Source organism: Ascaphus truei, chromosome 15 (genome assembly GCF_040206685.1).
Source record: "Ascaphus truei isolate aAscTru1 chromosome 15, aAscTru1.hap1, whole genome shotgun sequence".
Taxonomy (NCBI): Eukaryota; Metazoa; Chordata; class Amphibia; order Anura; family Ascaphidae; genus Ascaphus; species Ascaphus truei.
The window spans coordinates 37,169,487-37,195,604 of record NC_134497.1 but is presented as its reverse complement, the minus strand read 5'-3'; the positions used below and the strand labels follow the sequence as shown (position 1 = coordinate 37,195,604).

Here is a 26,118-nt window from a genome sequence, read left to right as displayed (position 1 = left end):
ATGGTGGCGCCCTCGGCGGAACACTAGTGACCTGCTCGCCGGTTCCCTGCACCGCGCAATCATACGTCCCCCTCACACAGTCCGGAGGTAAGAGGGGGACCTGGCTACAATTACATAAAACATTTCCTGACATTTTCTATGAACATCTGGCTTTGCTTGTCCTCATCACGTGAGGTCCTTCTAAGCCACGCCCCCGGCAGGGACACTCTATAAGCCACGCCCCCGGCAGGAACAGTCTCATGGTGTCTCTTCCCCTTTAACATTAACCCCTCTGCTGGTTGTTATTATTATTACTGTGATTGGCTGCTGCTGGTCACGTGGTCGCACTAGACCGGAGGCACATGAGCAGCAGGAAGCAATCCCTTCTCAGCCGGGCAGAGAGCAGCAGCAACGTCTCCCACACATGCAGCAGCTGGGAGGGGCCGGGAGAGTCAGGCAGGATCCCCCCTCTGCGGTGAGTGTCCGCGCGCCGCCTGTATAGCTGTCCCCCCCTTTCAGCAGGGACTGAGGCGGGGGCTCAAACACGCCCCCTGAGCCTCTCCTGCGCTAACCAATGAGCGAGCCCCGCTGCTGCAGGGGAAGAACCCCCACACATTGTAACTCAGGGAACCTCCTTTACCGGAGCGCGCCTCCTGTATCACGTGATCAGGGCCACTGCTGCTAACAGCACAGGGATTGTGGGTAACAGGTGACGCAGCGTCTGACACGCCCCTTTATCCCCGGTCCACCAGCTCCTAATAATGACAGATACAGTACAAGAGGTTAGATAACACACAGAGGGGGGAGTGCTGGGGTCTGCTGCCAAATCCTGGTCTGGTTCCCTTAGCACAGTGCTCATAAACACTACACACACCTCAATCACACTGTGAAGTAAATGGTACATCCAACAAATTTAAAAAAAAAGCAGCAATTTTCTCCAAGTAATGGTGGTTGGTGGTGCTCTGGGTCAAAATAATAATAAAAAAAAGTTGTCCCTTATCGAGCATTTGGAATATCCCCCCAATATATATATATATATAGCTAATAGTGACAGATACAGTACAAGAGGTTAGATAACACACAGAGGGGGGAGTATTGGGGTCTGCGGCCAAATCCTGGTCCCCTTAGCACAGTGCTCATAAACCCTGCACCAGAGATCAATGTACTGGGGACTCACACGAGATTATATATATTTATATATTACTGCCCTGAGAAAGCGTTTCTCACACGAAACGTGTGCGTCTGCCATTCACGTGCACGCGCAAGGTCAGCATTGACGTGGCAGCATTTAGCATCGCACTGCGATCAGCTGCCAGACCTTGCAACTGCAAACACTCACTTGAGTAAGACAATACTTGTTAATTTTTCTTTAAAGTAAGTGTGCACAAGTCTGTTTATTCATGTACCCCTGTTACAGTACGGTTGAGTCCATTAATTAATATGGACATCAGCATACCTGCAGCCACACCGTGACATTACAGCCGGTCTGTTTTGTAATATACCAGCTCTGTTAGTGGTAATAATCGATTAAAGCTGCAGTTCAGTCTTTTTTTTGTAATTTAAAAAAAAAAATTTTTTACTTCAATATTTTCATGTGGGCAATCTCTAATTACCTAAAGAACTGTATAGCTGCAGGTCAATTCGTTCTCCATGGTGACATCATTAGAGCTGGCATATGTTTTTCTTCTGCTTCAGTCCGTCAGTGGAAGCTCATGAATATTCATGAGCACTCCTGCACTGACATGTGCTAGAGGGAGGGCAGGGCTGACAAAGGGGTGTGCCAGGGCTTGTGACAGGACATGAAGGGGCAGTGCCTTAGCAAATGGTTGTTAAAATAGAATACAAGAAAATTGGTCTTTCAAAGTTGTTTTTTTTAAAACAGAAAATGCTAAAAGTATTTTTTCTTACTACAGAACTGATTTATTAAAAAAAAAACCACACATGCAGGATATTGACTGAACTGCAGCTTAAAAAAGGGGCCATCCTTGCTGTTCCATCCAAGGCAGAATACCAGCGGTTCAGTCCATTAATTAATATGGACACAGGCATTCATACTGTACAGCCACACCACATCTTGGTATCTCTGTCCACAGCTATAGCTGAGTCAATCCTTTTGATCAGCCCAACGATAGGATCCCCCCCTATACCATCACCTTGCTTATACCACTACAGGTTCTGTACCTAACTTTTGTGTAATTTATTACACTGGTGCAGTCTAGTTGGTATGTTAGAGTATTCACTTGTTCTAACTCTAACATAGTTTATACCATATATTGGTTGTTAACACTGGAGGGTTCACTCCCCCTCCCCCTCTTTACTGGGTGTCACATAGCCCTAGAGGTAATAACCAATCTACACAGGCTGCTGCATGTTTCATTCAGCTCATATCCACGCATCACTTTTGAAGTAACACCTTTCATTGTAGGTTAGCTGTATATCAGCCCCTTTCGAAACATTGATCTAATATCACTCAACTGTTTCGCTCATTATAAATCCAGAGTGCATACAGCACTCAACATAGGATTGTTGTGTGTGTCCTTTAATTGGATTTTAATCCCCATTCTTTTAAATTATGATGAACAATAAACAATTATTTTAATACTACTCACAAATCACTCAGCCTAGGGAATTGAGTGCTAAACTGGGTTTCTTGCTCTTTTTTGGATACCCTTAAACATGGAGTAGTCAACAGGACCTACATTCCTGCAGATCTCTAATGGAACAACCACAAATCACCAATGTGAATGCATCCAAAATGTGCCAAAAATGTGTTGGGGGAATACATATATACATACACATGACAAGGCAGCCAGGAACACAAAATATAGTAAGTATAATGAACATGGAAAACATCCCAAATAGGTATAAGCAGATATAACGCAATCAGAGGATGGCAGAGACAATGGTAATATTGTTGATTAAGTCCCACCGTCATTATATGAACAAAACATCTCATTGATATAATAGGTCTATGACAAAGCACATACGTTCATGAGACCAGACAATCCCACTAAAGTGATGTATGCAATAATACAAGCAAATGTGCATGGATAACCATGTTATATTTGGTAAGATTCTAAATTGTGAAATGACAATGTGTGACCCCATAGAGAGGCATACACCTGGTAATTCCTTTGTGTCATATTCCATATTTGAAACACTGTAGGTCACTAGTCTATTCCAATTCAATCAGGACTACTGGAATAAGCAGGATAAGCGATCCTTGATAATGAACAGCCAGTGTTCAGCGGTTCATGGTGCATCTCGAGCATTGTGTCATTATTGTGATGCTGCTAATGACTGGTGTGGAAAAAAGATCCTCCTATTGTCAGCAGTATGCGTCTCATCTGTGAATATCCATAGTTTATAGAAAATAGCTTAATTTAAAATCCTCATTTAATCCACGAGAACTCAGAGTATCCAAGCTGTGAATCATCCTTGTCCAGCTTGGACAATAGGCATACATCGAAGTGTAATCACAAAAGATAAACCGGCGCCTAAAAAACAAATGTCTGGTGAAAAAACCTGACCATATAGAAATGTCCAGTCCTGTTGAACTAGGGATCTTCTGGTGAGTCTTGACCGTAGTCTCACAACATGTGGAAAGAAAACCAGAGACCAATCATAGTGTATAACTGTAGAATGATTAGAAAACCCTCAAATCTATCAAAAAAATAATTAAAAAACTGCTGATGATACAAACAAGACTTACAGACCAACAAACATAAAACATACAAACATCTACTATCTAACAACACAACACCTTGTGATGAGCCAAAAGAATGACTGATTTAATAAAATACACTTTAAAAATAAAATAATGACATATACTGGGATTGTGACATGGAGATTCAGCTCCTGATAGGGAAAAAGTGAAAGCCTACTTACAAAATGCAAATGGGCACCGTAGATAATCCTTTTCAGGATCAATGTCCACTCCAGTAAACCAAACGTCTCTCCAGTAGATGGCCGGTCCCGCCACTGCGTACACCGCCACTCCGGACAGTTCCTGAAGGTAACACCGCCTGGGCTAGGCTTCCCCACTGTGTCTGCTGTGTCCACGTGTAGCCGCTCCGTATGGCGACTACACACACTTTGCCAAATTGCGCGCGCATATGCGGAAGTGCAGGTCACTTGCCGCTGCGCTCTAAGCCAATAGTCCCGCTTTTCACAGGCTCTACAGCTAAGGCCGCGCTTATAGTGCTGGCGACGCGCTGTCACCCGAAAACAAATATATTGCCGCTGCTTGCGCTTATAGTGCACGCGACGGCGACTTTGCGAAAATCTGAAGCCGGCAAAATTTGATTTTTCAAAGGCCGGCGCGTCACGTAACGGCCCTTGAACAAATCAAATTGCCGGAATCCCGCGACCCCGCTTCCCTGGCGAAACATAACTTTTGCCGGTGGCGATGGGTGACATCACCAGCCTTGTCGTCGTCGCCAACCACGGCACTATAGGCACGGCCTAATGCCGGCATCTACTCCACAAATGTCACTACCCACAACCCTACGCGTTTCGTGAGGTGACTCACTTCAGGGGCATTAACAGATTAAGGATTTACAGTTTAAGGATTAACAGACAATCCTTAATTAACCCTTCACAGGTGAACCTAAAACAATTATAACAACAAAAAAACATATAAAACATACTCAGCAGAGAACCATAAGGTTCTAACAATAAACACAAAATACTGCAATATTAAAACAACTCTCTGAATAGAGTCCCTAATAAAATCAATTAAAATATCCTTCTTACTTCTATAAAATGACCCATAAACTTGAGACAGGATAGTCCTGCCTCACATGTTTATAATCAAGTGGAATAACCCCCGGGGCACAGATATACCTCCCAATATATAATGCATCCAGTACTTAGTTATTTACATATATTTACCTTTGTGTCTAGTGTTACATCTATGGTGTACAAAATTAATTCACATATTGATTGTCATTCCACTTTTGTAATATATTTGTTACGATATCCCTGTGGCCTACAATATGTGGGTCGCACAGGGAGATCGTATCAAAGACGTGTTTATGAACACATTTAAAATATTAGGAAGGGTCTCAGGACACACAGTGTCCCTCATCATTTTCTGGTCCACCATAACAAGGACCCAAAGGGTGTCAAGCTATAGAGACCCATTCGGGAAGCTGGAGAGGGGGACGACAAATGTACTATAATTCTAAGTTTGATTCCGTTTGTTTCTTTGTATGTCCGAAGCATCGAAATCTCAGAAACGGCACCACGAAGCACAACTAAACTTTCACTGGACATTGTGCTGCAGATTTGTAGGTCAACACAACTATTTAGAGCTTCCAATGTGACTCACCTCCCAAATTATTGACATTCTAAGTTTCCCTCGGCTGTCCAGCAAATCTGTTAGAGCAGGGGGGGCGTGGCTACTAAGGGAGGGGGCGTGTCCTTGCCTGGATCGGGGCTGTGAGATGTGCGGGGGAGATGTGCCATTGGGGGGGGGGGGGAGGGAGGAGGGGGAGATGTGCCAGCTAGCAGGGGGAGATGTACCAGCGGGGCTGGGGGGTGGGACATGTGCCGGCAGCGGGGGGAGATATACCAACGGGGGGGGGGGGGGCGGGAAAAAGTGCTGCCAGCGAGGGGAGATGTACCAACAGGGGGGGGGCGGGAAAATGTGCCGCCAGCGAGGGGAGATGTACCAATGGGGGGGGGGGAGGCGAGGAGATGTGCCGACAGCGAGGGGACATGCCACAGCAGCATGGGGAGATGTTCTTCCAGTGTGGGGGAGGAGGGGGGCCGGGGACTTGTTCCCGCAGTGGGGGGAGACACACAAATCTCACCCCGCACTATATCCAGCAGCAGGGAGGGGGCCCGGGGAGATGTGCCGGCAACAGAGGGAGGGGTGGGGGGGGGGGATGCGGGGACATGTATTCAATATTACATTCCCCGGGTACAAAAGCTACTTAAAACATATATCCAGTAGGCTTCACGCCTACTGATATGAATTAAAAACTCTATCCCCAGATGGACTAAACATTGATTTTGATTTAGGTTCCTTTTTGGTTGAATAAGATTTAGGGGATAAGCTAAAAAAGTTTAAAAAAGTAAAGCACAAAAAATAGCTAAGTATTCTGTTCCCCCCAAAAATATTGTTTTTGGTGCATCAAAATGAACTGGCTTGGTCTGACATTAATAAGAAGATGCCATGTAATTTTTGGGTTTGGGATACATCCTAGAATTAATTAAGTAAATAGAACATTTGGTTTAGGAATATAAATGGACTAATTGAAGATATTAAAATTAAATATATGCATATACAGGTAAACCCCGTTATACCGCGATTCAGTTATAACGCGGTTTTCCCGGGGCTCCCGTTTAAAAAAAACACACTCTCACTGCACACACTGCACACACACTGCTCACTGCACACACACTGCTCATTGCATACACTGCTCATACAGACACACACTGCACACACTGTCACACTGCTCATTGCTCACACTGCACACACTGTCACACTGCTCATTGCACACACTGACACACTGCTCATTGCTCACACTGCGCACACTGCACACACACTGCTCACACTGACACACACTGAACACACACTGCTCAGTGCTCACACTGCACACAGTGACACACTGCTCATTGCTCACACTGCACACTGCACACACACTGCTCATTGCTCACACTGCACACACTGACACACTGCTCATTGCTCACACTGCACACACTGACACACTGCTCATTGCTCACACTGCACACACTGCTCATCGCTCACATTGCTCACACTGACACACACTTACACACACTCACAGACACTTACACACACTCTCACACACTCTCACACACTTACGCACACTCACAGACACTTACACACACTTACACACACTTACACACACTTACACACACTTACACACACTGACACACACTTACACACACTCACACACACGTACACACACTCTCACACACTTACACACACTTACGCACACTCACAGACACTTACGCACACTTTCACACACTCACACACACTAACGCACACTCACAGACACACACACTCTCACACACTTACACACACTTACGCACACTCACAGACACTTACGCACACTCACAGACACTTACACGCACTCTCACACACTCTCACACACTCTCACACACTCTCACACACTCTCACACACTCTCACACACTCACACACTCTCACACACTCTCACACACTCTCACACACTTACGCACACTCAGACACTTATGCACACTCACAGACACTTACACACACTTACACATACTCACACACACTTACACACACTTACACACACTCTCACACATTCTCACACACTCACAGACACTTACACACACTTACACACACCAGCACCAACACCCGCTCCCCCCCCTCCTCCTGCGCAGGCAGCGGGGACAACGGTGGGGAGAAGATGAAGCGGGGACCGGAGGGGCATCCCCCCTCCCATCTCCTGTCACGCGGTGACAGGGGGAAGCCGGGACCGGAGGGGCATCCCCCCTCCCATCTCCTGTCACGCGGTGACAGGGGGAAGCCGGGACCGGAGGGGCATCCCCCCTCCCATCTCCTGTCACGCGGTGACAGGGGGAAGCCGGGACCGGAGGGGCATCCCCCCTCCCATCTCCTGTCACGCGGTGACAGGGGGAAGCGGGACCGGAGGGACATCCCCCCTCCCATCTCCTGTCCCGCGGGGTGAATATGCGCTGATGCGGCGGCTATTTTTTTTTTCCGCGACCCCGTTACTAACGCGGTGGTCTCGGGGTGGACCCCGAGGACCGCGTTATAACGGGGTTTACCTGTATATATACATGTAAATAACTAAATTCTGGATGCATTATATATTGGGAGGTATATCTGTGCCGCGGGGGTTTTTCCACTTCATTATAAACAGGTGAGGCAGGACTATCCTGTCTCAAGTCGATGGGTCATTTTATTGAAGTAAGAAGTATATTTTAATTTATTTTATTAGGGACTCTATTCAGAGAGTTGTTTTAATATTGCAGTATTTTGTGTTTATTGTTAGAACCTTATGGTTCTCTGCTGAGTATGTTTTATATGTTTTTTTGTTGTTATAATTGTTTTAGGTTCACCTGTGAAGGGTTAATTAAGGATTGTCTGTTAATTACAAATTTAGGGTATATATACTAGCTATGCCCTTACACTTAGTATGCCCCCGAGGAAGTGAGTCATCTCACGAAACGTGTAGGGTTGTGGATAGTGACATTTGTGGAGTGGATACCGGCATTAGCTGTAGAGCCTGTGGAAAGCGGGACTATTGGCTTGGAGTGCAGCGGCGAGTGACCTGCACTTCCGTATATGCGCGTGCAATTTGACAAAGTGTGTGTAGTCGGCATACGGAGCGGCTACACGCGGACACAGTGGGGAAGCCTAGCCCAGGCGGTGTTACCTTCAGGAACTGTCCGGAGTTGCAGTGTACGCAGTGGTGGGACCGGCCATCGACTAGTGGAGAGACGTTTGGTTTCCTGATGTGGACATTGATCCTAAAAAAGATAATCTACAGTGCCCATTTGCATTTTGTAAGTAGCGTTTCAATTTTTCCCTATCAGGAGCTGAATCCCCACGTCACAATCCCAGTATATGTCATTATTTTATTTTTAAAGTGTATTTGATTAAATCAGTCATTCTTTTGGCTCATCACAATGGGTTGTGCTGTTAGTATATGTTTGTATGTTTTATGTTTGTTGGTCTGTAAGTCTTGTTTGTTTCATCCACAGTTTTTTTTTTATTATTATTTTTGATACATTTTAGGGTTTTGTAATCATTCTACAGTTATACACTATGATTGGTCTCTGGTTTTCTTTCCACATGTTGTGAGACTACGATCAAGACTCACCAGAAGATCCCTAGTTCAACAGGACTGGACATTTCTATATGGTCAGGTTTTTTCACCAGACATTTTTTTTAGGCGTCGCTTTATCTTTTGTTATTATTGTGTGTGATTTGTAACTATTTCATTTTTTCCAGACAGCCTACCTATATTTTAGGCACTTTTTGGTATAAACTAGTAGAGACTATAGCACACTCTATATTAATTTTAAGCATTAGCGCTGTAAACACATTAATTTTTTTCTGCACATACATCGAAGTGTAGCTAATCCATGTTTATGTCCCTTGAAGCGTCTGGCAAAGGGTTGGTGGATAAGATCCTCCTTGATCTGTGTCCGGAAGGGCTTTGCAGATTGCTGACCGATGGAGACTCAAACGTTTCTTCAGCATCCTCATTGTCTTTCCCACGTAATATAATCCACAGAGACACCGTATGAAGTAAACCACGTATCTGGACTCGCAATCCAAGAATTCCTTGATTTTGATCCGATTGCCATTATTGGGATGTGTAAACGTACTTCCAAAAATCAAATATTGGCAAATCACACAACCGTGACATTTATGGACACCCATATTGTTTTTGCTGCACATTTAGTTGTGGGGTCCGCTTGAGTCAGAAAATCACCAAGGTTGCTTCCACTACGATAGCAGAATTGTGGTAGCTTAACAAAATGTTTTCCAATCTTTTTGTCATTAGAGAGTATATGGCAATGTTTTAGGATGCTTCTCTTAATATACCCTGAGGCTGTGCTAAAAGTGCTTTTGACGTTAAAACGGTTATCGTACTCACTTTTGCTCTGTAGTTTGAGAAGCTTGTTTCTATCGATTCTTCTTGCTTTGTCCAAGGCAGTAGATATATCCTTGTTATCATATCCCCACTCCAGGAAACGTTCCTTCATCTCCATGAGGGCGTGTTCTAGTTCCTGTGGATTGCTGGTAATTCTTATGATTCGGAGGAATTGTGAGTAAGGAAGACCTCTTTTCAATGTGGCTGGATGATGGTTTGTTGCAAACAGCAGTGTGTTCTTATCAGTAAGTTTCTGAAAAATCCTTGTTGATAATGTTCCGTTACATTTATATACAACTGTATCTAAGAAAGACACTTCTGTAATACTAAAGTTAACCGTGAATCAGATGGTTGAGGGTATTTAGTTTAAGTTTTCAATAAATGACAATAATTCAGTCTCTGGTCCATCCCAAATGAGGAACACATCATCAATGTAGCGTAAAAATACATCAGTAATAATAAGAAATCTGGCGGTGGACCCCTATGGTTGGTGAATTTTTCAAAATGACTACTACAGGCCTCAAGACCCCCCTCATGATTGATGTTAGTATATAAACTGATTAACACACACATTCCCAGCTAGCTCAAACTCCTACACCCACCACATCATGAATACTGCACCGACACACTTTATTCGAGTAAATACCCGGTATGTACCTGGCAGATACCTGGAATGCGCCACTCCTAACCTCTGACAAGCCCCGTTGCATTTGCCTTCCCAGCCTGGGTTCATGCCTGGCTGATGGGCGGCTGATCTGTTAAATGATAATGATTAGGATTTAATAGGCTGCAATGCTTCGCGTGTCTACCAGATGGCATAAATTCATGAATTGTAATGCAGTTTATATATATATACTGTGCAGTATTGCAGCCAGCGGGAATAAAATGCTTCAATCCCTGCTTGGAAAATAACTCAATGTACTCGGGCAGAAAACAGTCACAAACCTCAATACACCCGGGTATACCCGAATTCGTGGGACTAGCCAAGCTCGAATAAAGTGTGTCGCCAGTGTATATATTTATGTCAAAAAGAGTGCTATTGAGTGTGGAAAATGTATACAACAAAAGACAGGGGTGCCCAATGCTACGTCCAATTGACAAAATATATATGGTAATAAGAATAAAGTTAAATATTTCAATAATAATATTTTCTTGGTTATTTTGTTAGATCCTTTGGCCAAAGCATCATAAGCCTGCATACCATGACAAGGCATAACCAAATTTTGCAAGTCACGGGATGCCTCACGGGGGCGGGTCTAAGCCCGATCCGTGTTGTGTCTTCATGCTTGGCCGCACGGCGCCTGTGCGCAAGCTCAGTGCGAGGCACGTCACCCGTCTCGTCACCGGGCGCATCACGGGGCCGGGACCGAAGCCCAATCCTTACAGTACCCCCCCTTCCAGGGGCGACCTCTGGGCGTCCAATAGATGGCTTGGAGGGAAACCTGTGGTGGAAGGTCCAAACGAGCCTTGGAGTATGAATTTGGTCCCAGGGGATCCAGCAGCACTCTTATGGACCGAAGACCCTCCAATGAACCAGGTATTGGAGGTTTTCTCTGGTTAACCTGGAGTCCAAGACGGTCTGGACCTCAATTTCCTGCTGGCCTTCAACCAGGAGAGGCTCAGGAGGATTCGTCGAAGCAGGCACCTGGGAATCCTGGATGAAGGGCTTGAGTAGGGAGGTATGGAAGACCGAAGGAATACTCATAGATGCTGGCAACCGCAGCCGGTAGCCGACCGGATTGATCTTCTCGATAACGGAAAATGGGCCAATAAACCTGGGTGCCAATTTTGCAGTAGGAACTTTCAAACTAATATTTTTCGTGGACAACCATACCTTTTGCCCAGGAATGTAGTTTGGTTTCTCACGACGATATTGGTCAGCCTGTTTCTTCTGCAACAAGACTGCCTTTCTGAGATTTAGTTGAATCCTTCCCCAAGAAGCTTGCAGAAGTTGAATCCTATTATCCGCCTCTGGTACCCCAGATCTAGGTCCTGCGGTAGGGAGAGCCGAGGGATGGAAGCCGAAGTTGGTAAAGAACGGTGAGTCTTGAGTCGACTCATTACAGAGATTGTTGTGGGAGAATTCAGCCCAAGGCAAGAGATCCGTTATCCTAGATATCCGAAATGAAGCAGCGGATGAACTGTTCAAATGATTGGTTGGTCCGCTCCGCCTGACCATTAGTCTGAGGATGAAAGCCGGAAGAGAAGTGAAGAGAAATCCTTAGTTGTTTGCAGAAGGCCCGCCAAAATTTAGATATAAATTGAGATCCTCGATCCGACACAACTTGGGAAACCCATGAAGACGGAAGACCACCTTGATGAAAATCTCCGATAATTTGAGGGCGTTGGGTAGACCCTTGAGGAAAATGAAATGGGCCTGCTTGGAAAACCAGTCAACCACCACCAGAATGGTATTCCTTCCTTTGGATAAGGGTTATTCTATGATGAAATCCATGGAAAGATGAGTCCATGGATGCTCCGGAATCAGGAGGGGTTGCAGAAACCATGATGGCCTGTTACGGGTCTTGTTTTGGGCACATGTCGGACATGCAGTGACAAATTCCTTTATGTCCTTGCGTATCCTGGACCACCAAAAGGTCCGTTCCAGGAGGTCGATAGTTCTCCTTGTACCTGGGTGTCCAGAGCTTTTAGATGAGTGACCCCATTCCAGCACCTTTCTGTGATACGCTGGTGCAGTGTAGAGGCGTCCATCTGGAACCTCGAGACCCTTCGGAATATCAGACTGTCCTTGTGCGATGTCTTCTAAAGCGTCAAAAGTGTTGGTGGAGATTATACAAGATGGGGGAAGTATGGTTTCTTCCCGGCCCTCAGCCTTGTCTTCCACAAAAAATTGGCGAGAGAGAGCGTCTGCCTTCATGTTTTGTGACCCTGGTAAATACGAAATAATGAAATTGAAGCGGGGGGGGGGGAGTGACTATCGAGCTTATCGCGACCCTAAGGAACGTGGACCTTCAATGTAGAGAAGATTCTTATGGTTCGTCAGAATAGTCAGGATTTTCAGTGCTCTCAAGCAAATGTCTCAATTCCTCCAAGGCCATTTTGATGGGCAATAGTTCTCAGTTGCCAATGTCATAGTTCTCTTAGGTGGGCGAGAACTTCTTGGAATAGAAGGCATAAGGGTGTAGTTTGGCTTGTGGAGTCTTCCTTTGGGACAGCACTGCTCCGGCTCTGACATCAGAAGCGTCCACCTCAAGGGTAAAGGGTAACCCCGGATCAGGATGCACGAGCACATGGGCTGATACAAAAGCTGTTCTCAGTTTCTCGAAAGCGTGGGTGGCTGCAGGAGACCACAGTGCTGGGTCGGCTCCTTGCTGCGTCAATGCTGTAATGGGCGCTACTACCGCCGAAAACGTTCTCTATGAACCTCCGATAGTTATTGGTGAAAGCCTAGGAACCTGTGAAGATTTGCCGTTCCGGCGTTCAGGGACCATCTCCTCATTTTACTGGCCCTTCGGTAACAGACACTCAAATAGCGCAGCCCTCCGGTCCTGTGACGCGCGTGCGGACCCTGCGCAGTCTGTTCCGCCTTCTGCGGTCTCTAATCCCGTCCCTCACCTGGCTGTACGTCGCGGGCGCTCGTCTAGTCTCCCCGCTGACAAGCGCGGTAGGCTCCGCCCCCGCTCTGTTCATAAACAAGACCAGTGTGGCAGTGACGTGCGCTCCAGGCTCCGCCCCCGCTCTGATGTCTCACGGAACCAGCGTGGTAGTATCACACACTCCAAATCCCACCCTCTAAACCCTGTGACGCGCGGGCTGCAAGCAACTTCCTACCTGATCTGCTGCATCATTGGACACACCTGCGTGCACCAGCAGCCTATGACGATTCACTTCCTGGTTCTACCCCTGCTTGGTATTGGAGCCTGCTCCTTTATATACCCTGCACTTTCAGCTTACCTTTGCTGAGCATAGTCGTTGTGACGCCGTGCCTTGACACATCTAGTTCCTGAACCTTGTCTTGCCTGACCTTGTTGCTGATTAACCTCTTGTTGCCTGAACCCTGCTAGTACCTTGGACGCCGCTTCTCTCTACTTCTTATCCGGCTTGTCTGACCTCTCTCCTGGCTCCTGTCCTGACCTTGGCTAAGTACTCCGACGATCCGACCATCTCCTATCCTGCACCTGGCTACATAACCCAACACAGAAAAAAAACGTGTACAAGCTCCAGGAGGTCTAGCAATAATGCCTTTGAAGCATAAATATATAATATAATAAAGGGAGTTGACACCGGAAAATGAGGATTAAAGGGCTATGCAGTGACAGAATAATTGCGGATTACTGAGGGTAACAAGAGGGGAACACAGTAGGGACAGATAGTTGTGATATACGATCACTAAGTCCCCCTAGCCCTGGCTATGCCTGGTGTGGAGTACCCTCTACTCACAATGAAAAACCGCCTTGATCCCCCTCCTTCCAGCTGCTGCCCTGACGCTGGCAGAGGTGCCTCCTGTTTGGCCTCCGGTGATGAAACAGATCCTCTCAAACGGTAATAGAAAAAGGTAAGGATCGAATATCCAACCGCTCCGTAAAAAGAATATAGGCACTCACCAGCACAAAGGGGTTAAAAATCAACTTTAATAAACTACATAAAAAACAAAGAAACAAACAGTACTAACTACTCGATGTATCGGTCCCCCAGTGGGACCTTTCTCATGGTGGTGTGTCTTTTTCAATACAAAAACTTGTGATCAAACTTACCATAGTGCTGTCTCCTGATCTCGTGCTTCAAACGGTGTTGTATGGTTTATTATTGTTTTATGGGACAAGCACCCAGTTATTTCTACTTGCAAGTGGAGTGTCGGCTGCTTCTGTGGAATATATATATATATATATATATATATATATATATATATATATATATATATATATATATATATATATAAAAAAATTTTTTATATAAATAAATAGACACTGATACAAGTTTTGTTATTTCAGCTGTGTACCAAAATAAATTCAAGTTACAGTTAAATAATGAATATGGCCTTAAAGTGCAGTCTATCAGCTTTAATTTGAGGGTATTCACATCCAAATTGGAGGAAGGGTTTAGGAATTACATCTCTTTAATATGTAGCCATATCTTTTTCAAGGGACCAAAAGTAATTGGACAATTGACTCAAAAGCTGTTTCATGGACAGGTGTGGGCTATTCCTTCGTTATTTCATCATCAATTAAGCAGGTAAAAGGTCTGGAGTTGATTCCAGGTGTGGCATTCGCATTTGGAAGCCTTTGCTGTGAACCCACAACATGCGGTCAAAGGAGCTCTCAATGCAAGTGAAACAGAACATCCTTAGGCTGCAAAAAAAAAGAAAATCCATCAGACAGATAGCAGGAACATTAGGAGTGGCCAAATCAACAGTTTGGTACATTGTGAGAAAAAAAGAACGCACTGGTGAGCTCTGCAACACAAAAAGGCCTGGACGTCCAAGGAAAGACAACAGTGGTGGATGATCGTAGGATCCTTTCCATGGTAAAGAAAAACCCCTTCACAAAATCCAGCCAAGTGAAGAACACTCTCCAGGAGGTAGGCATATCATTATCCAAGTTTACCATAAAGAGAAGACTTCACGAGAGCAAGTACAGAGGGTTCACCACAAGGTGCAAACCATTCATAAGCCTCAAGAATAGAAAGGCCAGATTAGACTTTGCCAAACAATATCTAAAAAAGCCAGCCCAGTTCTGGAACAGTATTCTTTGGATAGATGAAACTAAGATCAACGTGTACCAGAATGATGGGAAGAAAAAAGTATGGAGAAGGCTTGGAACGGCTCATGATCCGAAGCATACCACATCATCTGTAAAACACGGTGGAGGCAGTGTGATGGCATCGGCATGCATGGCTTACAATGGCACTGGGTCACTGGTGTTTATTGATGATGTGACAGAAGTCAGAAGCAGCCGGATGAATTCTGAAGTGTATAGAGATATATTGTCTGCTCAGATTCAGCCAAATTCAGTGAAGTTGATTGGACAGCGCTTCACTTTACAGATGGACATTGACCCAAAACATACAGCGAAAGCAACCCAGGAGTTTTTAAAGCAAAGAAGTAGAATATTCTGCAAAATGGCCAAGTCAATCACCTGATCTCAACCCGATCGAGCATGCATTTCACTTGCTGAAGACAAAACTTAAGGCAGAAAGACCCACAAACAAACAACAACTGAAGACAGCTGCAGTAAAGGCCTGGCAAAGGAGGAAACCCTGCACTTGATGTCCATGCATTCCAGACTTCAAGCAGTCATTGCCTGCAAAGGATTCTTGACAAAGTATTAAAAATGAACATTTTATTTATGATTGTGTTAATTTGTCCAATTACATTTGTGCCTCTGAAATAAGGGGACTGTGTATGAAAATGGTTGCAATTCCTAAACGTGTCATACGATATTTTTGTTCAACCCCTTGAATTAAAGCTGAAAGTCTGCACTTCTATTGCATCTCGGTTGTTTAATTTCAAATCCATTGTGGTGGTGTACAGAGCCAAGATTATGAAAATTGTGTCGGTGTCCAATTATTTCCGGACCTAACTGTGTGTGTATATATATATATATATATTTATATAAGAGAGAGCGCATGCCCCATAGCGTAAAAAAGTACATTTATTGGTAGGGAAAAGGAAGGGAGGGGAAGAATCACACTCACAAAGGTAGGTTTAAAAAAGGCAATTTGTGAAATATAATCACCGCCAGCCAGGTAACTCCGCGCCTATAATCCGAAATCGAAATCTCACTCCGTGGAAGGGAAGAGAGGTGGTCCAATGGAAACTCCTTTAAAATGTCCACAAGAGTTCTGTGTGGAGCATTAATGAAGCCCCCAATGTTGTCTGGCCACAGGTCTGCTCCGTGCACCATCCGGCCTGATCGCGCACCTGCGTGATGACAGTGTTGCTGCGTGTTGACGGCCCTGATATACAGTATATATATATATGTGTGTGTATATATATATATATATAATAAAGAATATCAGTTGTGAGCACATTCACATTCTTAGACAGGTCTGCAACCCTGCCTTTCACCATTATCACTTAGCATACAGTGCTTCCACTGCAGCAAGGGATTCTGTGAAATGACATGCAAATGAGTACACAATGTGTCACCTTTTGCCTGAAAGACCATTTACATGGAGCCCATATAAGAAAAGCACAGTATGGGATTAGATACAAAGCCAAACCACTCACAGCCACTCATATGCCAACGGTGGAGGTTTTTTGTTGCCTTTTTCACCCACCATAACTTTAAATGTATATATATATGCAGTGTTCAACAATTAATTATAACTACACGCCCGTGGCGAGTAGATTTAGGCCGCTGGCGAGCCGTTGCTGCTGCTCTAGGAATTCTCCTGCTCGCGCCAATTTAAAAAAAAAAAATAATAATCCCCCTCCCTGATTGGTGTGACGCGGGTATGTTCCTGATGCAGAGGCTTTGGCGCCTCTTCCTGTTAAAGGTCTTCCATGGTGTCACCTATTTTGTAACTACAAGACTTCCTCGGCTGTGTCGGAGGGATTCACCTAGTTTCTGTGGTAGGGCTGTAGTTCAAGCATTTAGGGTCAGCCCCAACCCCCCTGCCCCCGATTCCCGCTTGCTGCCCGGGGCGGGTGGTAGACTGGGAGGGTCCTGTAGAGGGAGAGGGGGTTGGCCCGGTATTAAAGGGGTTGCACCCCATATGGCCACACCCTGACCTCACCAGGGAGGCAAGGGGTTAACTGGACTGCGGTCCAGGGATGTGGCTTACACCTTGTCATGTCAGGAAAATGTATGTTCCCCTGTTCCCATGTTTCATTATAATCCTGTATTTTAATGTTTTAAAGTGCATTTCTGTATCTCCGTTTCCGGAGGTCGCATAGAGTTGAAATTTGGCCAATATGTAGCGTCACTGTAGGCATTAAAAACTGGCACATTTCGACCCACTGAGCCCCCCAGAACGGAACTTATTAATATGTGAAAATATTAACTTGTATATGGTATTTTGGATCTGCTCTGAAAATGCAGACTCCATCTGCTATGCTAAATAGGTCAGGAAGGGCAGCCGGATGATTTAACATAAAGCCCTGTGATCAAAAGTTAACTGCCCTGATTGTTTACACTAGGAACCAAGTACTAATCAACAGACTCTGCCACTCTAATTGTTACCTGAGGGCGGAGAAGCGTGAAACTGGAGTAGTATGTAAGTGGTATATCTACACCTACAAACAATTAAGCTCCTGCCAGATACTTCATTTGGTAGACTGGTCGTCACCCCTGATTCAATTATGGGGCTACAGAAATAAGATCCTCAGAGTCCCAGTACACATGGGCTAACTAGCTGGGGGGCATGGTTTAAACTGTGTCTCCACGTTAGGAATTGGATACAGATAATTGTTCACCAATAGTCTGTATTCAATGTTAAGAATAGGGTTACACAGGTATATAAACTGTGTCAACCCTACAGTTTTAGTAGGAGTTGTCCTTCTGATTCCACCTGGAATGTCACCGGATTGCTGGAGAATTGCTAGCTGATACTTCTCCATCCCCCAACCCTAAGTAAGTGTTACCTGCTTGCCTGTTAATTGTACTATATTGCTGTGTTCACCTTTTTTAAGGAATAAATATATTTTATTATATCTATGCCTCGTTCAGTTCAACCCAGATATTTGGTGTTCATTATATCTTGTCATAAACTACCGTGACAGGTCCCGCGGCTGCTGCCCAGGCGCTTCCCCTCCGTCTCACGCTCCTTTGCCACACGCGCAGTGGGAGTGTTCCCCCTGGTCTCCGTTTCCCCTCCGGTCTCCGCTCCCCCTCCGGTCCCCACTCCCGCTTCCCCTCCGGTCTCCGCTCCCCACTGGTCCCTGTTACTGCAGCGCGGGTGTTCCCCCTGGTCCCCATGTCTGTCTCCGCTCCCCCCACAGAGTGTGTGTGTGTGTGTGTGTGTGTGTGTGTGTGTGTGTGTGTAGAACACCAGAGGTACGACCCCAATCAGTCACCCCCCCATCTAGTCAGCCAAAGTCACCCAGTCAGTCACCTTCTCCCCACCCAGTAACCCCCCCGTCAGTCAGTTACCCCCCCAGTCAGTCAGTTACCCCCCCAGTCAGTCAGTTGTCCCCCCCCCCAGGTCAGTCAGTTATCCCCCCCCCCAGGTCAGTCAGTTATCCCCCCCCCCAGGTCAGTCAGTTACCCCCCCCCCCAGTCAGTCAGTTACCCACCCCCCAGGTCAGTCAGTTACCCCCCCAGGTCAGTAAGTTACCTCCATCATCTCTCTCCTCTCTCTGTCTCAGTTACCTCCATCATCTCTCACCCCCTCTCTGTCTCTCCCCCCCCTCTCTGTCTCTCCCCCCCCTCTCTGTCTCTCCCCCCCCTCTGTCTCCCCCCCCCTCTGTTCCCCCCCCCTCTCTGTCTCTCCCCCCCTCTCTGTCTCTCCCCCCCTCTCTGTCTCCCACCCCTCTCTGTCCCCCCCCCCTCTCTGTCTCCCCCCCTCTCTGTCTCCCCCCCTCTCTGTCTCTCCACCCCTCTCTGTCTCTCCACCCCTGTCTGTCTCTCCACCCCCTCTCTGTCTCTCCACCCCCTCTCTGTCTCTCCACCCCCTCTCTGTCTCTCCACCCCCTCTCTGTCTCTCCATCCCCTCTCTGTCTCTCCATCCCCTCTCTGTCTCTCCACACACTCTCTGTCTCTCCACACACTCTCTGTCTCTCACCGTCTCTATATCTCTCTGTCTCTCCACCCCCTCTCTGTCTCTCACCCCCTCTTAGCTTAATTAATTCTGAATAACATCTGTGATGTCAAATACAATAATTGGGCTTTGGTTCCTGATTTAACAATGGAGATTTAGCAGAAAGTTGGGTCATCCTATAACTATTAGAGACCAGGTACATGGTGCGGTAACGGGAACACTCAGTGGCTGTTATGTGAGCTTCTAATGAGACGTATTCTATTCATTGTACTAACATATTTTTAATTATACCTTCACAACTGAAACTATCAACTTACTGTCTACAGTATCAATTGATTTGAAAAGATTTCTGCCGCTTTAATTGTTTTTTTGCAGCTAGTGAGATTTCCTTTTAAATAGTTAAATATTATGATCCACTTTAAATGTATGATCCGCTACATCTACTCTCCCGGCCCAAATGCTGCACATGTTGTGCTAAACCCTTAATTACTTCATTTTTACAATGTACATCTACAGTTTACTTTTCATCCTGAACTTTTTGTGATATCCCAACTTACCTCTCCTGCATGACCTTTGTAATACAGTTTGTGTAACAGTGACTTTTTTGTCTCGTCTAGTACAAAACAAGCACCAATAATCCACCCATGCCAACACTGCAAGGTTGCTTTTAGCAGTCAGGATTACCTCCTCAAACATCTGAAGTTCAAACACCCAAATGAGAATATGGAAAAGATGAGGACAGAAAAATCTTGCAACATTCCAATAAATATGACAGAAAATTCATATTTCAACCAGTCAAGACAATTAATAAACAATGTAACTGCTTCTCATTCCAAAAGATATATATTAGCAGCTACCACAGGAAAAGATCTTGGAGAAAGTGAGAAGAGTCTGACTTGGTTATCAGACCAGAACTCACAGAAGAGGACAGACACAGGGGAGAAACCGCATGTATGTGGGGAATGTGGGAAGGGATTTAATGACTTATCCAGCCTGGACACACACAAGAGGACACACACAGGGGAGAGACCACATGTATGTGGGGAATGTGGGAAGGGATTTAGTGACTTATCCAGCCTTATCAGACACACGAGGACACACACAGGGGAGAGACCGCATGTATGTGGGGTATGTGGTAAGGGATTTAGTCAGTCATCCAGCTTGCACATACACAAGAGGACACACACAGGGGAGAAACCGCATGTCTGTGGGGAATGTGGGAAGGGATTTAGTGTGTTATTCAACCTAAGGACACACAAGAGGACACATACAGGGGAGAGGCCGCATGTATGTGGGGAATGTGGGAAGGGATTTAGTCAGTCATCCAGCCTGAACACACACAAGAGGACACACACAGGGGAGAGACCGCATGTATGTGGGGAATGTGGGAAGGGATTTAATGACTTATCCAGCCTGGACACACACAAGAGGACACACACAGGGGAGAGACCACATGTATGTGGGGAATGTGGGAAGGGATTTAGTGACTTATCCAGCCTTATCAGACACACAAGGACACACACAGAGGAGAGACCGCATGTATGTGGGGTATGTGGTAAGGGATTTAGTCAGTCATCCAGCTTGCACATACACAAGAGGACACACACAGGGGAGAAACCGCATGTCTGTGGGGAATGTGGGAAGGGGTTTAGTGTGTTATTCAACCTAAGGACACACAAGAGGACACATACAGGGGAGAGATTGCATGTATGTGGAGAATGTGGGAAGGGATTTAGTCAGTCATCCAGCCTAAACACACATAAGAGGACACACACATGGGAGAGACTGCATGTATGTGGGGAATGTGGGAAGGGATGTAATGACTTATCCAGCCTAAACACACATAAGAGGACACACACAGTGGAGAGACCACATATATGTGGGGAATGTGGGAAGGGATTTAGTGATGTATCCAACCTGGACACACACATGAGGACACACACAGGGGAGAGACCGCATGTATGTGGGAAATGTGTGAAGGGATTTAGTGTCTTATCCGGCCTGATCAGACACATGAGGACACACAATGGGGAGAGACCGCATGTATGTGGGGAATGTGGGAATGGATTTAGGGACTTATCCAGCCTGAACAAACACAAGAGGACACACACAGGGGAGAGACCACATGTGTGTGCGGAATGTGGGAAGGGATTTAGTGATGTATCCAACCTGAACACACATATGAGGACACACACAGGGGAGAAACCGCATGTATGTGGGGAATGTGGGAAGGGATTTAGTGTGTCATCCAGCCTGAACACACACATGAGGACACACACAGGGGAGAGACCACATGTATGTGGGGAATGTGGGAAGGGATTTAGTGATCTATCCAACCTGAACACACACAAGAGGGGACACACTGGGGACAGACTGCATGTATGTGGGGAATGTGGGAAGGGATTTAGTCGGTCATCCAGCCTGGACACACACAAGAGGACACACACAGGGGAGAGACCGCATGTATGTGGGGAATGTGGGAAGGGATTTAATTACTTATCCAGCCTGGACACGCACAAGAGGACACACACAGGGGAGAGACCGCATGTATGTGGGGAATGTGGGAAGGGATTTAGACAGTTAACCCACCTGAAAATACACATGAAGACACACACAGGGGAGAGACCGCATGTACTGTATGTGGGGAATGTGGGAAGTGATTTTGAGACTTATCCATCCTGAACACCCGAGGACACACGGGAGAGACCGCATGAATGTGGTAAGGGATTTGATCGGTTATCCAAACTGGATACTCACAGAGTAGAGACCTTTCTCTAAAGCTTGACATGTTTAAGGATAAAAAAAAGTTATAATTTTAAATGCAGGCTATTTGTATTATTCTTATTGTAGTTTATGTAAAGTTAATGTTGTTCTTAATGTTTTATATTTCTGGGCTGTTGGGTCTAATAAAATGTTCGTTCCCCAATATGCTGAAGCTGTCTGTAATCTCACTTAGCTGTGAATCGGAATAGTTTTGCCGCGATCGATTTGGCCGTTGGCGTTAGGCCGCAGACAGTCTTTCCGCCACCAGCTGCTTCTAATGTAAGTTTTATTACTGTTTTGGGTATGGGGTTAATTTAATGGGTTTTAAGGTAAGAGCTTGAGGTATAGGGTTTTAGAGTAAGGACTTGAAGTAGGGGCTTTTAGGGTAAGGGGGTCGGGTCTTAGGATATAGGGGCTTTAGGGTAGGGGGTTTAGGCACTTAACTGCGAAGTGGCCAGTGGTGGGGTGAGTCACGGTGAAACGGCCACGACCAAATTTCTGAGAATGTCCTGTAAAGACTGAGGTGGAGGGCACAGACACGGACTAACGTCCCCAGTGAGGGACATTAATGCATCCGCCTTTACATACTGTATGTCATGTTTCTTTTAGATAACAGCAAGCAGGGCCTCTGACGGGGGACAGCCGGGACAGGTGTCCCCGGTCTGGTGGCTGCGGAGGGCCTGCAAGTTATCCCCGACCTCTTGCCAGGCCCGGCTGCCGGTCGACACCGGGCCCCGGATATCCATCAGCTGCAGTACTCTTCCTTTCTTTGTGTCCCATGCTGAGCTTCCAATGCTGGCGACGCCTGATGGGCCTCTGACGTCAGCATCCTGCAAGTAAGCTTGGCCTCAGCTTCCGGTGCGCGCTGACTTTGGAAGCTCAGTATGGGACAGAGTGAGGAAGAGGCCTGCAGCTGATGGAGAGTCGGGGTTCTGCCGCAACTGCCTACGAGGTCTGGCCAGAGGTGGGGGTCTGTGAGGATTGGACCTTGGTGACGCATTGGGTAACGCAGTACTCCTGCTGGCACCGAACCAAGGCTCATCAGACAATGCAGTGCTAAAATATAATCAATAGCAGTGGGTAAATAAAGTGAAATCTTTGCAAGCAGCTGCAGCAGAGTATGTTCTAAACACTTGCCACATACACACACTTCCTAGACATACCCTGTAGAAATGTATAGCTCCCCACTACTATCTATAGCATAACAGCTTAATACTCCATTCCCCCGAGGTCATCAGGCAATGCAGTGCAAAAATATAATCAATAGCAGTGGGTCAATGAAAGCGGTATACAACCCATTCCACGAGGAGGGGGGTGCGGTGCATCACATACTACAGACGTCAACGCGATGACGTCATTGCCAACGATCGTTTCACGCTTGGATTGTGCACTTTCTCAAGGTAGGAGGCCTTAGAACATACTCTGCTGCAGCTTGCAAATATTTCACTTTATTTACCCACTGCTATTGATTATATTTTAGCACTGCATTGCCTAATGACTTGGGGGAATGGAGTATTAAGCTGTTATGCTATAGATCAGGGGTGGGGAACGTCCGGCCCGCGGGCCGTGTAAGGCCCGCGAAATCATTTGGTCCGGCCCCCAAGAAGCAAGCCTGCTTGGGGGAGAGTCCTTATTTTGTGTGTGTTTGCAGAGGTGGGCTTATTGTGTGTGTGTCTGTCACTGTGTGTGTGTATGTGTGTCTGTGTGTGTCTAGCACTGTCACTGTGTGTGTCTGGCACTGTCACTGTGTGTCTGTCTCTGTCTCTGTCTCTGTCACTGTGTGTGTGTGTGTGTGTGTGTGTGTGTGTGTCTGGCACTGTCACTGTATGTGTGTCTGGCACTGTGTGTATCTGGAACTGTCACTGTGTGTCTGGCACTGTCACTGTGTGTATCTGGCACTGTCACTGTGTGTGACTGGCACTGTGTGTCTCACTGTCACTGTGTGTGTGTGTGTGTGTGTGTGTGTGTCTCTCTTTCTCTGTGTGTGTGTCACTGTCTCTGTGTGTGTGTCACTGTCTCTGTGTGTGTCTCACTGTCTCTGTGTGTGTCTCACTGTCTCTGTGTGTGTCTCACTGTCTCTGTGTGTGTCTCACTGTCTCTGTGTGTGTGTGTGTGTGTGTGTGTGTCACTGTCACTGTGTGTGTCACTGTCACTGTGTGTTTCACTGTCTGTGTGTGTGTGTGTGTGTGTGTATGTGTCACGGTCACTGTGTTTGTGTGTCACTGTCTGTGTGTGGCAGCAGCCGCCTGAGGTGATTAAGGACCTGAGTATCACCAGGGTGGCGCGGGTAAGCAGCGCTCCGGGGGGGAGAGGGTATAAGAGGAGTGGGGGATGTGGGAGGGGGTATAAGAGGCTTGGGGGATAGAAGAACGAGTCTGCGGTGGGAGAGACACCACATTACCGCCTCTCCTCCCCACACCGGGCAGCAGTTGTGGAGGATACCTGCTCCGATCCCCCCCCCTGCTCTGCCCCCGCCCCGTGCACTTACACGGCCCTCCTCCCCACACCGGATAGCAGTTACGGAGGAGGGCACCTGCTCCGATCCCCCCTGCTCAAATTCCCCCCCCCCTCTTGCGCACTTAAACGGTCCTCCTCCCCACACCGAGCAGCAGTTGCGGAGGGCACCTGCTCCGATCCCCCCCCCGATCAGATTTCCCTCCCCCTGTGTGTGTCTGAGAGAGAGTGAGTGTGTCTGAGAGAGAGAGTGTGTGTGTCTGAGAGAGAGTGTGAGAGAGAGTGTGTGTCTTAGAGAGAGTGTGTGTCTGAGAGAGAGAGAGTGTGTGTGTCAGAGTGTGTGTGTGTGTGTGTCAGAGAGAGAGTGTGTGTGTGTCAGAGAGAGAGTGTGTGTCTGAGAGAGAGTGTGTGTGTGTGTGTCTGAGAGAGTGTGTGTGTGTCTGAGAGAGAGAGTGTGTGTGTCTGAGAGAGTGTGTGTGTCTGAGAGAGAGTGTGTGTCTGAGAGAGTGTGTGCCTGAGAGAGAGTGTGTGTCTGAGAGAGTGTGTGTCTGAGAGAGTGTGTGTGTCTGAGAGAGTGTGTGTGTCTGAGAGAGTGTGTGTGTCTGAGAGAGAGTGTGAGTCTGAGAGTGTGAGTCTGAGAGTGTGAGTCTGAGAGTGTGAGTCTGTGAGTGTGTGTCTGTGAGTGTGTGTCTGTGAGTGTGTGTCTGTGATCTGAGAGTGTGTGTCTCTGAGAGTGTGTGTCTCTGAGAGTGTGTGTCTCTGACAGTGTGTGTCTCTGAGAGTGTGTGTCTCTGAGAGTGTCTGAGAGAGAGAGAGTGTCTGAGAGAGAGAGTGTCTGAGAGAGAGAGAGTGAGAGAGAGTGTCTGAGAGAGAGAGAGTGTCTGAGAGAGAGAGAGTGTCTGAGAGAGAGAGAGTGTCTGAGAGAGAGAGAGTGTCTGAGAGAGAGAGAGAGAGTGTCTGAGAGAGAGAGAGAGAGTGTCTGAGAGAGAGAGAGTGTGTCTGAGAGAGAGAGAGTGTCTGAGAGAGAGAGAGTGTCTGAGAGAGAGTGTCTGAGAGAGAGAGAGTGTCTGAGAGAGAGAGTTTGTGTCTGAGAGAGTGAGGTCTGACAGTCTGAGAGTCTGAGAGGGAGTGGGTCTGAGAGTCTGATTTCCCTACCCCCTGCCCGATTTCTGTGTGTGCGTGTGTGTGTGCGCGTGTGCATTTGCGTGTGCACAGACACCAACCCACAGTCAGTCATAGTCATCCACCACCCAAGAGTCAGTCAGTCACCCAAAGAGAAGCAGTTCCAGCCATCACATTAGTGGTGAGTTTATTAAATGTTTCACCAAATATAGCGGGCTAATTTTTAGGTTGATAATTTTGGATGGCCCTCGAATGATTTTATAAATATCAAAATGGCCCTTGGCAGAAAAAAGGTTCCCCACCCCTGCTATAGATAGTAGTGGGGAGCTATACATTTCTACTGGGTATGTCTAGGAAGTGTGTATATGTGGCAAGTGTTTAGAACATGTAGATAAAGGGGAAGGGCAGTGGGAACAGCGCTAATGCAATGAAAAGAAAAAATTAGTGACAATTAGACAACTAATAAATATAAATACACCCCTAAATATTGAGGTGAAGGCAGTCAGGAAAAATAGG

General features: G+C 46.5%; 1 protein-coding gene across 2 annotated transcripts; it reads left to right on the top strand.

Moving 5' to 3' along the window:
• Positions 1-234: 234 nt before the first annotated feature.
• Positions 235-22,345, top strand: LOC142466809 (uncharacterized). 2 transcript variants are annotated; one of them, XM_075572265.1, is made up of 3 exons: positions 235-454; positions 9,701-9,848; positions 19,881-22,345. In XM_075572265.1, exons 2-3 carry the CDS (start codon positions 9,802-9,804, stop codon positions 21,943-21,945), a joined length of 2,112 nt encoding a protein of 703 aa, XP_075428380.1. In that variant the 5' UTR covers positions 235-454; positions 9,701-9,801; the 3' UTR covers positions 21,946-22,345. The 2 variants fall into 2 exon arrangements, with proteins under 2 accessions (XP_075428380.1, XP_075428381.1); XM_075572266.1 differs by having other exon boundaries at positions 9,701-9,777; positions 19,881-22,344.
• The last annotated feature ends 3,773 nt before the right edge of the window (positions 22,346-26,118 follow it).

Excerpts from the sequence above, each read along its gene's own strand:
- LOC142466809 (XM_075572265.1), top strand. The coding sequence starts at position 9,802 with ATGTGGCTGGATGATGGTTTGTTGCAAACAGCAGTGTGTTCTTATCA. Across the intron at positions 9,849-19,880 it reads ACAGCAGTGTGTTCTTATCA|TACAAAACAAGCACCAATAA; the intron begins GTAAGTTTCTGA and ends TGTCTCGTCTAG.